The sequence below is a fragment of the Ascaphus truei genome, chromosome 2 (genome assembly GCF_040206685.1).
Source record: "Ascaphus truei isolate aAscTru1 chromosome 2, aAscTru1.hap1, whole genome shotgun sequence".
In the NCBI taxonomy this organism is placed as follows: Eukaryota; Metazoa; Chordata; class Amphibia; order Anura; family Ascaphidae; genus Ascaphus; species Ascaphus truei.
In genome coordinates this window covers 154,857,046-154,870,545 of record NC_134484.1, presented here as the reverse complement: position 1 = coordinate 154,870,545, position 13,500 = coordinate 154,857,046, and the positions used below count along the sequence as shown (strand labels likewise).

Below are 13,500 nucleotides of genomic sequence, written 5' to 3'. Positions count from 1 at the left end.
TTCCCAGGTCTATGTTTATGCCTAGATATTTTATTGCTTTCCTCAATTTTTAAATGGTACTGTAGCTTTTATTTATCCCACTTTTTCTTTATTTTTGTTAGATATCATTATTTCAGATGTTTTCCCAGTTATTTTAAACCCAGAGAACTTCTCCAAATCTTCCATACGTTTGTGTATTTTAACTAAGGATTGCTCTGGTTTTGACACCATTAATAGTAAATCTACAAACATACTGTTTTGTTTCAATCTCTCCTACATTCATTGTATCCCTTAATAGCTTTTCATTTGCCATAGATATTCTGATTGGGGTTCTATGGCTACTGTATATTAAAGAGCAAAAGCAACAACAGGTTTCCCTTTCTTGTTGATTTGTACAAGTTAAACTCCTGTGGCAGTATATTCCCTGCAAAAATGTCGGCCTTTGGATCTGCATACATTGCCCTTATTAAATGTAAGAATTCTCCAGTTATTACCATTCTGTAGAACATATTAAATAAGTAATCCCAATTGACATTGTTGAAAGCCTTCTCAGCGTCTACTGTGACAATTATATTATTTTTGTTTTCCCTTATGTTATTTTTTTGTCCAGTTAATAGCTGCAATTACCCTTCTAATATTCTTTACTGCCGACCTCCCCTTCACTAATCCAGCTTGTGTCACTATGTATTAGCTTTGATAGTATTTCTGCCAGCCTGCCTCCTAATATCTTGGGCAATATTTTTGCATTTTGGTTCAACAGGGATATAGGTATGTCTAGTTTCAACAGGTTTTTTCTCCACTTGTGTAAAATTCTAATTTAGGCACTCTTCCCCGTCTCCATAGACCTGCGTCTATTTCTTTATGTGTGTCTTTTAATGGATTCACTATTCCTTCACCCAGGATTTGATAAAAAATCCCCATTGAACCCATCTGGCCATGGAGCGTTTTTCATTTTTAAGATTTAGTGAAAATGTAGTACTCCTTTGTGCCAAATTATTTGCAGAAGAAATATCAAAATCTGGTTCTTGATCCAAGTGACCAGTTGTTCCTTTTAAATTCAAAGGGACTGTATAGTCACTCAGAAGATATCCTCGGATGTATGAATCATACTGCAGAACAAACAGGAAAAAAGAGGAACATACAGTAGTGGAATATGTCTGTTCTCTCACAGAAACTATTAGCTCTTACAGGTGTCTACTCTTTGATTTTCTTTTAATGGAGCATATATGTGTGTGGAGAACCTTTCTAGGCAGGCTTGTCTTATCCTCTCTTGTTCCATTACATTATATTCATAATGATACAGCTCATAAATCCCCATAAATAAAAGAAATATACATATGGTGTAAAATCTTTAACCAATTTACGATGCAAACTTACAAAGTTGTTGGTCTTTTGTTGCCCTTTTATAATGCTGTGTGCATTTGAGTTGTTTCCAGCTGGGGTTGACAGCATCTCTCCTCGTGGCCGCATCACAGACACCTCATCTCCCCTGATGACATCACAGGTTTGCCTCCTCTCGTATCAACGTGCTGCTGTATGTGTAAGCTCTGCCCAACATATTTCATAACCTCTCCGGGTCACTTCCTCAGAGGTACTGGCTATTTTTGCTTTGCCATGCTTTAAATAGTCTGCTGGTGTCCATTAAATTATTATCTGCTAGGAGTAGTTAACGAAAAGTCCATGGTACCTAGCCTAGCAATAATGCATCACATCGCACCGCTACTATATTTCTCACATGATCACATACAAATGATATGCAGAATTATATAATAAAAATTGCACATAAAACACAACATAAAAAATCATCATGTGTATTTTACTGTATGTGTATCATGCATCATTGTGGATCTCGTAAAATCATAGTTCTAAATGTACAGTATTAGACGGGGCATACTGTATGTAGATAAATTAAACTCTACAAATGGGGAAAGGGGAAAATGATCCCAGATTCTACTGGTCCTCTAGGAATTAAGTCCATCAGGGGCTAGTGTTTTAGGATTACAGATCCAGTAGCTCTCCCTTCTAGAGATTTGATTGATTATTTTTCCAACTCTCCAATTAGGTTTAAGGCAATCTATTATCTTGCATAAAAGTTCTTTTAGGGTCTTTTCCATGTTTTATTCTAAAGTGATTAGAAGCACTGGCCCAGATACATCAAGCAGTGGTAAAAGAAAACTGGAGATCTTCTCTCCAAAAATTAGTACGTTTTTGGAGATAAAAACTCCAGTTTTCCTTACCACTGCTTGATGTATCTTGACCACTCTGTGTAATTAATACTCTTTTTATATTGTACACATGTTCTGCAAGTCATCTCTTCCGTGGTCTGCCCAGGGCTAGTGCAAGGGTAGTTGGCATTTTAAGCGAACCTTCAGCCGTGCACTCTCCTCCCCCCTCCCATGAAAAACAAATTCCTAAAAAATGTTTGTTGGTTGGACTTGCCCCGGTCCTACACACTATTTATTTATTCTCTCTGCCTCTTTCGCTCCCCCCCCTCTCTCTCTCTTGCCCCTCTCTTGCAGTGGAGTGTGGGAGGTAAGCAGTCTGCTTTGCTCCTTGTCTCCCTCACGCTGCATCCGCTGCCCTATAAAATGTGCTGCCGTAGACAACTGCTTAGGTTGCCTAGTCGTTGCACTGGCCCTGGGTCTGCCTACTACATGTTGCAGGCCATACGCCACTCCAATAAGTACACAATAAAGCTACTTTTACAATTCATAAATGTTTCTCTTTTGTATTCTTTGTCTGACATTGAATTTAAACATGTTGCATTCTTTACTATATTTATTAATATAGCTATGTTCAGCCATGTGTTTCTTTAGATTTCTTGTGTTGCTAATGGGGCAGCTCGGCGCTAGAGAGTTTTCAGTACATCTCTGTGGCTTTTTTCAATACTATTTGTGGCTGTGGAGGCAGAATTTTCTGTAAAGTTATATCTCTCGGTAGAATATCCCAATGCTTATTAATGATTTTTGTAAACTTTTGAAGCCATCATAGTACAGTTTGTGATAAAAGGAATTAATTATTCATGTCCTCGGGGGGAGGGGGGTAGTTTGGAAGAATTTGAATAATTCAACATTTATTTGACCTCCAACTCTACTGTATGTACCTTCAGTTCACAATAAAAGTGATAGTAGCCAGATAGATTTTCTGGATTTAGTACAGGCATACCCAAGTTTAAGGACACTCACTTTACGTACACTCACGAATACGGACATATTTTCAATAGCACCATGCCCCTATGTCCGTACGTTCGCTTTGCCAGTACGGACATTTATTCTGCCCTACAGACCGCCGTAGTAGTGACGCGCTGATTCCCCTCGCCCAATAGACAAACGGCAGCTTGCGCATGCGCCTGTCAGCATGTCCTGAACAGCAATACCGGCTCCCTACCTGTACTGAGCATCGATAAGTGGGAAAAAGGTAGTGCTTCACTTTAAGTACATTTTCACTTTACATACAGGTGCGCCGACGAGTATTCTAAAACTTGCCTTAAACTTGCCTTAGAAAATCTGGGGCTATTACCAACAAGATCTGGGTACATGCTGGGTACATGCTGCAACATTTCAATGACATTTCTGCAGAGACTAATGGCCCATCGGTTTAACACAGCAGGAGTCCCTGGCAGTCCCTTTCAGTTTGAATGGGACAGCCAGGGACCAACGCTGTAAATCCGATAGGCCATTAGTCTGTCTGCAGAAATGTCACTGAAATGTTGCAGCATGTACCCAGCATGTACCCAGCATGTACCTGGGTCTTGTTGGTGATTGCCCCAGATTTGTTTTAGAATACTCGTCGGCACTACAGTACGTGCTCTGGACGCATTGTGTACGTTAATGTGGGGTATGCCTGTACTGTTAATTGACGTTCATACAAACCAGTTGATGCCAATACCCATCTATTGGTATTCAAGTCATCATGACCATGGATGGATACAAAAATTACCACAGGGTCAATTTCTTTGCTTAAGAAGAAATTGTTCCCAAATGACAAAGATTTCTTTATAAGGATCACTACCCCACCATTTTCCACAGCTGGGGAATAAAAACAGTTTCCCATCCAGTCCCTTTTAAGTTTTCTACTTTCTTCATTTAGATGAGTTTCTTGTATGAGAGCTATCTCAGCCTTCAAGCATTTTAAATGCTTTAATACTTTATTCCTCTTTATTGGGGAATTTATTCCTTTAACGTTCCATGACACCATTTTCATATCTTATTAATTCTGATTTATAAAGCTATTATTTTGGACAGTGGAATCTTCTTAATTGTCTTACGTTTCCCCAGGCTCATAATCTAAATGTTCTTATGCATTTTGTTTCTAGCAATGTAGCTTTTAGATAGCACATGACTAACCATAAAAAATAAAAAAACACATATCAAACCACCATAAACTTTTGGTGACATTCTTTTTTTCCCCAAGAGTGAGTTATACTTTCCCAAAGTACAAACACTTCAGCTCCTTCTGCTCCATCACTTACATTTTATACAACTAGCTTCCTCAATTACCTTTAACCTCTACTTTCAACTTTGAACCTTTAACATAACTTACTGGTTCTCTGGTATAATTTGTTAACACTTTTTTCCCTATATTAACATGCTTCTGTTATATCTGCTAACTGTTAACTATACCCCAACTCTGACTCAACATTGATAAACCAATTCCTCTATTTTGTCCCTTTATCTGGCATTTCTCTGCTATCTTTCATAAATACATTTTTCTATCATATATACCATAAACACACTTGCAGCACCTTGGAGAGTTCTTATTTTTGGTTTGTCTTCTCATAAGGCTTGAAACTTGTCTGTGTATATCCGCAGTTTAGCTGGGCACCCCAAATCAAACTTCTGGTTTTGTTTAAAGAGGGCATGTGATGGTAGGGGGTAGCCAGCCTTCATTAATAAAGTACACGCCTGGCTGGCTGCCTCTGTGAACCATATGCCAAGACCTGAAGTGTCATCTCTTGGGTCTAGTTGTGCGCCCTAATGTATCATCCTGTATTTCTGTCCCCATTTTACGATCCCCTGCAGGGGTATGGGCTAGGGATACCATGTGTGGTTATGATTTCCATAGACGATATCTGCAGGAAAGGGACTTTGGGAGCGGGAGGTGAAGGGTGGATGTTGGCGAACACATATAGTTGGCCCCATATGTATTTGGGCAGCACTCCACTGCCCCAGAATGTATTACCAGTATTTGTTGTGATTTTCCCTTTCCGGGCATGCATGTAACCAGGAATTTTGGGTGCATGAGTTTTAAGGGGGATTTTGCGGGGAAACTGTGTCCTGCTTCAGCACAGCCCGGGAAGGAAAGTGAGCCATGGTGAAATGTGTTCTAGTATACATAGAACAGGGGGTCCCTGGTTTAGGGGGTACACAGGGTAACGGTATGGCTTCCTGAAAACAGTGTAGGCTTTGTGGGTACCTGTCTGTACATAAGGACGGGTGGGCTATGGAAGTCCCATGTAAAGTATAGCAAAAACCTGACCTGTTTAGGGTCTTTTGGGGTTCCCTGTGTCAGAGACATGAGATTTTGGGAGTGTAAGTTTTAGGTGGGATATTTGGGTGAAAATGTACTTGTTTTGTTTGTAGGAGTTTGGGGGGACCGAGTTAATGGTAGAACCCTGATTCTCCACGGCATGCAGGCACTGTTTGTGGGTACGTGGACTGGATTACATTGGGGCTGCACAGGCTCCTGGTTTTCATGCCCAGATATCGCAAACTAATTTCACATACATATATAAGGTTCCCCAAGGTTTATACTTTATTAAAGTATGGTTTATAGTATGTTACACTGTACTGTGTATGTATGTATGTATGTATAAATATCTATGCAGTCAGTCTGATCATTTACATAGGTTTCATCAGGAGACGTAGAGTGACGTTTTTCCTGAGCCGGCCGGAACCCCAGGAAGTGGACGCAGCGGATGACATCACTTCCGGTTGACTGGAACGAACCGGTGGAACGCACGCCACGAGAGAGGGGAAGCGGATTACCATCCATCCGGCTACAGAGATCCATTGTGATCGAAATGCTTGTTTTTATTTGAAACCATGTGAGTGTAACATCATTTATTTACCACCCATAAACTGTATATACAGTCTGCACTATGTCCAGTTGTATCTTTTAACAAGGTCCTTGGGAGCCCATACATCCGGGGGAAATATTGATTTCTGGATCTCCTGTTCGCCCAGTGACAACTATAGCATCCCAAAAGATACCTTTACGTGCCTCCAAAATTTCTCACATTTGTGAGTATTTAATAGAGAGTCAAGTCATCATATTCTGATCTTAATTTAAACAATATTGAACTATCACTATATATCTTCTCTTAACATATATTGCGCTTCCTGGAGACTCCCTCACTACTACGCATCACGAGGATTGACCGAGCAATCCTCTACTGGGTCACAGCTGCATCTTCGTATATGTTTGTATAAGTATCACTGTATACCTGTTTTTTTCACTAATATCACTTTGTATTACAGTATCTGAATATTTAGAGCGCCACATTTTGATAAGTTTCCTTCTATAGACATACTGGAAGTGTCAGGATTACTTTTTTGCAGATTACTCACACATATATATATATATATATATGTATAAAACCGGAACTCATGCCTTTCAAATATTGTCCTGCATAGCTTCACATGTAAAAAATTGAGCTGCTACTAATTTTTTATCTAAACCTGGTTCAATTGGCACCTTTAATATCACTTGTTAACACTACTATGCATCATATCTCCCATGGGTATGGGTATTGCTTTTGGTCTCTTCCCTCTATTTCTCCTCTCACATATACACAATTGCTACTGTAAGTCTTGCTGTCCTTTTCCCACAACATTTCTCGAATCTGCCTTTTCCTATTTACCTATACCATTTACATTGTACTCCATGATCTCACTTTCTCCTATGTTGATTACTGCAACTTTCTGTTATCTGGACTTCCACCCTCACAGCTCTCTACAATCTATGCTAAGCTTTGCAATTGGAATTAGAACATTCTCAGTGATCTGTCTGTGCCTTTTAACTCCTTAAATCCCTCAGCTGATTTCATATAAAGTTCTGCATCACTTACAAAATGTTCCTCTTTTCTCTCAAGCCTCGTATCTGATTTCATTTCTCATTGCTTGTGTAACCAGGTGTCCCCTGGGCTACTAGTCCTCTGCCTAACACGCAAGTCCTGGTACCAGCGCAGGCAGTGTTAGGCTTACATTTGCCAATGCTCCTGCAGTAAACAACTCCCTTAAGTGACGGGAGGGGGAGGTGGGCCTAATGCCTGGGTAGTGCTCTATCAGGGTCTTAGACCTAGAGCCCTCCATTGGGTACAAAAGGATCTACAGAGCCTACATTCTGTCTGTGCAGAGTTGGAAGTGTGGAGCCAGGGCTCTGGTTTACCTTCCTTCCTCTCCCTCAGGGGAGTGGGATCAGCTACCAGGGAGTATGGGAGTGTAGGATAGAATTTTGGGGCCACAAACTCTGGGGGTTGAGTCTAGGGACAAAATGAAAAAGTATGCTGTGTACTGCTGTATACTGTGTACTGCTGTACTTGCTGCAATAAAGAACTGTTCCTGTTTTTATACTCCTGCCTGAGGCTGCAGTTTCTTCAGGGAGGGAGTGAGTTTTCCACAGGGGACTGCACCTATTCCTATAGGTCCTGTGGGAAAGGAGGCGCTGCAACACCGAGAAAGAAGGTGAAAAGATCCCTAAAATGCCTGGGCCTGATCATCCCCCAACAACACCGGCGGATGCTCAGAACCTCCTGTGAGCCATAAAGGTAGCACCATCACCAGGTAACCGCAGGAAATCTCCCTTAGGGTGGGGGAAGTCGGGTTACACATATATGATCCTTGACAGGCAAGGTCTGCCCTTTTTCATAAATAATACAAACATCAGTTTTGGAAGTTAAGGCCCCAGTGTTAATGATGACCATTAAATAAAAAGGGAATTGCATGGCAAAGCCCAACCAAAATCCAAAAGATACGGATCCCATGCTCAAACACCAGTTACTGTCTGCTTACCTATCCTAACAGTTCAACAGTAGGTCCCAATGGACCTCCAATAGCAGAAACTGCCCTCTAACCCGTGGACCCAGCAAAGTCCACAATGCCTCCCCAACCCGTCATATAGCAGGTTATTCTACTAAAATGGGCTTGCCATTCTTTTCCAGGACCAACCGGAAATTCCCTCCTTTACTAAAGCCAAATATACAGCTACTGTGATTAAATAGTACATACTGAATGACACATACATATATATTGTACAATTACCAACAATTCACAGTGTAATACATTATAACAGAGGAATACCCTTCACCAATCCCAGAAGCATTGCTTTATAGGGAGGAAGGGAGGGAACCAGGACCATAGGCAAAAGGAAGGGAAATTCAGTAAGACCTTTTAAACACCCATTTCCCCTGGTAAATCCTACCCCTCCTTAACATCCTTTCTTCCTCTGCCTTCATTTCAACCCCTTAACTACTTTTATGGGGACCAGCCTGACAATGTTCATGTGCCCCCTTTCTTATTTTTCTTGTAGGCTTCCTCCTCTCCTCCTACACTCATCTCAAAGCTGTCTTCTCTCTGTCCCACACATCTCTACTTCTCTGTCACCCGTGAACTATTACCCCCTACCTCTGGAATGCTCTGCCCCTCAATATCTATCAACCTCTTTATCTACTACTTAAAAGTCAACTTTACAAGGAAGCGTTTCCGTAGCATTGTAAAATTTCCTAATATTACTGTACCTACACATTTACACTCAACCTAGTCGAATAAAATGAACAAGTACTCCTATTGTCTCTGCATGTTTGCCAAAAAAAAGGAAGACTATATACTCTTCAGGACTTGGTCTTCCCCAAACATTTCTCTTGATGTACTGTATTATGCACTAATTGTATGATGCTTCAAATATAATGTTTTGTATAATATCTCTATAAACCTCTCATAGTAAAAAGTATACATATATACATTTGCATATTATAAATTAACCCGTGAGGTTTCAAGGGCATTCTATACAAAAAATTGCATCATTTATATCTAAACTGTGTGCAATATTCATCCTATTCTAGAGTGACAGGAGGTACAATTTTCTTTAAAGTATAATATGAACTTTTGTATTTCTTAGGGGAGAGCATATCTTTCACCTTTTTGTTTAATACCTATTTTGGTCTACACTTTGCGTACAAAAAATATGGCATTCACATTTTCAAATAAAGTATAAACAAATTAGCAGAGAAAAAATAGTGTGTTCTTCCCAAAATGTATTTGCAGCCACATGAAGATCCAGTAGACACCATTGCCATCTCAAGCCAATACCCATCTGTACAAGCATAAACTGATTTTTTGATATTTATAGATCAAAAGCAAACGCTGTATAAGTCACAGGCCAGGATCTTTGCATACTCCCATCCATGTTTAAACACTCCAGCAATATGCCTCTTGCACTTATTTGACCACTACTGTATGACACCAGATCGATTGCAAACTTTGTTTAAAACCACACTGTGCTATAGAATTTGAAGGAATCACAAGGACTCTTAAGATGTCTAGGGGCAAAATTCAAGCACAGTCCTACAAACATATAAAACATCACCAGGAAAATAAATAGTACTGTATGTGTGACGCCTTCTAAAAATATATGTGCCCCGTGTTAACCTGTTTAGACAATTGTTTCAGAAGCAGCTTGGTTTCCTTATGCAGCAGATATGCTAGTAATTGCTTACCTGACTCACAGGCAAATGTCTTTGATGTCTCATCATGAAAGATAATGGCCACTGCATGTTTCTTGGTCTCTGGAGGCAGTCTTGTTATATTTTTGATGCTGTGCAGTTCTGTTACCTTGAAAAAAGAAATACTTATGTGTTTGTTTCCTGTAAGACTGAAAGGTCCTCTGAGATCTGATGTCTGCACCTTTTGCATTATTGTAACTTATTATATTTGACAATGCAGTACATTTGTTTGTTATACAGTAATACTGTATGTTAGTCTTTTTTGTTGTTGCAGTCTTTGCTATCTGCCATTGTATAGCACAGAAGATGTTGTATAGATATTGCCATCCTAAAAATAAATGATGAGCATTTTATCAAGATGACATCAATCTTTAACGCTGGAAAGAAACACTTGTGTTATGAATTGATTATGGAAAAATCATGTTTTCTAGACATTATAGGGTTTTGTATTGTTAATATACAGTGTGTATATTTTTTCTAGAGATAAGTATTCAGTTAGTAGCCTTAATGGACAACACATTTCTATACTAAGTAACTGATTAACTATATGTAAAACGACATATGAAACAAACATTATTTGTTTTAAAATATGCAATACTTGTTGTTCCTTTCTTAAAAACAACACTTCAGGTTTTAATTGACAAATAATGGAAACAGCTTACCTTTTACATTGCCTAGCCACCCGCCTCCCCCCGCCCTATTTTAATTCCCTGCATATCTAGCTCTATTTTAACTTTTGTAACTTCTATAAAACATTAAAAAATGAGTTGAGAGAAAGAAAAAGCATTTCGGGAATACCAACAGTTAAATGCAGCTTATGCTGCTAACTTGGGCATTGTTTGTTGAGTAGATCAGAACTCATGTCAGTCAACTAGTCCATGTCCAATACTTTCCAGAAACTACTTCAGATGAGTGAAGCTTCATAAAGGAAAGCCTAGGAAAGCAGTCAACATGGAGTCTCTCCTTCTCCCTTTGTATCTCACTGTCAACTTATTTTGCTGATGGTAATCTACTTAAGTCTGCAGAAGTCAGCCGCAGAGGAAACAACAAGTAAATAAGTAATGTATGTATGTCTTTATTTGTATAGCGCCATTAATGTACATAGCGCTTCACAGCAGTAATAGTTACAATCATATAAATAATAAGATATAAATAACACAAAGGGAAGAAGTGCTTCAGAATTAAAAGTAACATTTAGGAAATGGAGTCACTACTCCAAAGAGCTTACAATCTAATTAGTTGGTAGGAAGAATGTACAGAGACAGTAGGAGGGCATTCTGGTAAATACCAGACCCACTGTGGTCTTTCTCCCTCCTAATAGAGGTAAATGAGAATTTTAATCCTAATAGAGGTATATTAGTATTTTATCTGGTAGTGTTAGGCCTTGAGAACAGGTGTCTGCCTTGATGTGGCTTACAACGCTTTGGCCAAAGGGTTAAACTAAATGACCCTATTTCAAGAGAATATATAAGTATTTTACTGTGTATTTCTGTCATGTTGGATGTAGCATTGGGCTTCTCTCTCGTCTGTTGTATACATATGCCACGCTCAATAGCACTCCATTTTGACACATATACATATATATTTTTGTGGGGGCTCAGGGGTTCACAAAAAGAGCTTGCTGGGGTTCTGTATTCTGTAAGTACGTCTGCAAGGGGCAAAGGTTAATGTATGAGGTGTTAATTATCAGCCATCGAGCTACTCATATGCTTCCTTAAGCAGGTGTGTTTTAAAGATGGATAGAGAGGGTGCTGGTGGGATATTGAGGGGAAGGGCATTCCAGAGGTGTGGGGCAGTCATTTAGAAGGGTTTAAGGCGGGAGAGGGCTTTGGATACAAAAGGGGTAGAGAGAAGACATACGTGAGCAGAACGCAAGAGCCGGGATGGTGCATAGCGAGAAATTAGAGCTGAGATGTAAGTAGGAGCTTAAAGGAGTAGGAGTGTAAAGCTTTAAAAGTGAGGAGGAGACTTGAGTATGTGATACGGGATTTGATAGGAAGCCAGGAGAGGGATTTCAGCAGGGGAGTTGTTGAGACAGATTTAGGAAAGAGTAGCGTGACTCTGGCAGCAGCGTTAAGGATAGGTTGTAGGGGAGACAAGTTGGAGGCAGGAAAGTCAGACAGCAGGAGATTACAGTAATCAAGACGGGAGAGAATGACGGTCTGTGTCAGAGTTTTAGCAGTCGATCAGCATAGGAAAGGGCGTATCTTTGTAATATTGCGGAGGAAAAAGCGACAGGTTTTAGAAATGTTTTGAATATGAGAGGAGTCGAGAGTGACCCCTAGGCAGCGTGCTTGGGCTACTGGGTAAATTATGATACTTCCAACAATAATGTAGAAGGAGGGAATAGGGCCAGGTTTGGGAGGAAGTATGAGGAGCTCTGTTTTTGCCATATTAAGTTTAAGTCGGCAGAGGGCCATCCAGGATGATATCGCCAACAGACATTCAGAAACTTTAGTCTGTACCGCAGGTGTAAGGTCAGGGGTAGAAAAGTAAATCTGTGTGTCGTCAGCATAGAGGTGATATTTGAACCCAAGAAAAGTTATTAGGTCACCTAGAGAGAGTGTGTAAAGAGAAGAGGTCCCAGGACAGAGCCCTGGGGTACCCCCACAGGCAGATCGATAGAGGAGGAGGGGTTTGCGAAAGAGATACACTGGGAGAGGTAAGAGGAGATCCAGGAAAGAGCTTTGTTACGAATGCCAAGAGTATGAAGAACGTGAAGGAGAAGAGGGTGGTCCACCGTATCAAGTGCTGCAGAGAGGTCGAGCAATAAGAGAAGAGTGTGCAGCATGGAGGTCATTAGTTATTTTACTGAGGGCTGTCTCAGTATAGTGAGAAGGGTAGAACCCAGATTGTAGAGTGTCCAGGAGAGAATAGGTGTTGAGAAAATGGAGCAAGCGAGAGAATACAAGACGTTCAAGGAGTTTGAAGGCAAAAGGCAGGAGGGAGACAGGTCAATAGTTAGAAAGACAGGTATGGCCAAGCTTGCTGTTTTTGAGTAATGGTATAACTGTTGCATGCTTGAAGGAGGATAGAAAGGTACCAGAGTAGAGGGAGGAGTTAAAAATGTGTGTGAGCATAGTGATTATAGTAGGAGCAAGAGGTTTTAGGAGATGGGAGGCAATGGGGTCAAGAGGGCATGTGGTAGAGGGAGAAGAGGAGATCAGTAATGACACATCCTCCTCCGTGACAGCGGATAAAGAGTCAAGGAATTCAGGAGGAGAGTTAGGAAGAGGTGTAGGATGGGAGGAGGATACAGAGGGGAGGACCTGATGTATGGATTACACCTTTTCCTTGAAATAGACGGCAAAGTCCTGAGGTGAGATGGAGGAAGAAGAACAGGTAGCAGAGGGTGGTCTGAGTAGGGAGTCAAAGACAAAGAAGAGTCGGCGTGGATTAGACTTGTGCATCTTGAAAAGTGAGGAAAAGTAGGTTTGTTTAGCCTTAGAGGGCAGAGTTGAAACAGGATAGCATAAATTTGTAGTGCAGGAAGTCTGCGAAAGTGTGAGTTTTCCTCCAGAGGCGTTTAGATGAACGAGCGCAGGAACGCAGCATGCGCGTGCGGGAATTTAGTCAGGGTCTGGGGTTAGAAGGGCGAGAACAGCAGAGAGAAAGTGGGGCATGTAGATAAAGAGAGGAGGGTAGGGCAGAGTTGTAGTTCCTAACTAGGTTGTCAGGGTCTGGAGCAGAGCTGAGAGAGGAGAGGGAGGGAGGAGCGTTAAGTGGAATCAAAAGCTGGTAGGTTAATAGAGCACAGGTCTCTGCAGAAGCTAGGTGTAGATGGAGGTGGAGAAGGGGAG

At 40.7% G+C, this 13,500-nt stretch overlaps 1 protein-coding gene across 1 annotated transcript in view; it reads right to left on the bottom strand.

The window, feature by feature from the left end:
- Positions 1-13,500, bottom strand: part of DOK6 (docking protein 6) — a 521,007-nt gene that overhangs the window by 201,678 nt on the left and 305,829 nt on the right. The window contains exon 3 of the mRNA XM_075585441.1: positions 9,695-9,809. Coding sequence (XP_075441556.1) covers positions 9,695-9,809 — 115 coding nt within the window. The remainder of the gene's footprint in view (positions 1-9,694; positions 9,810-13,500) is intronic.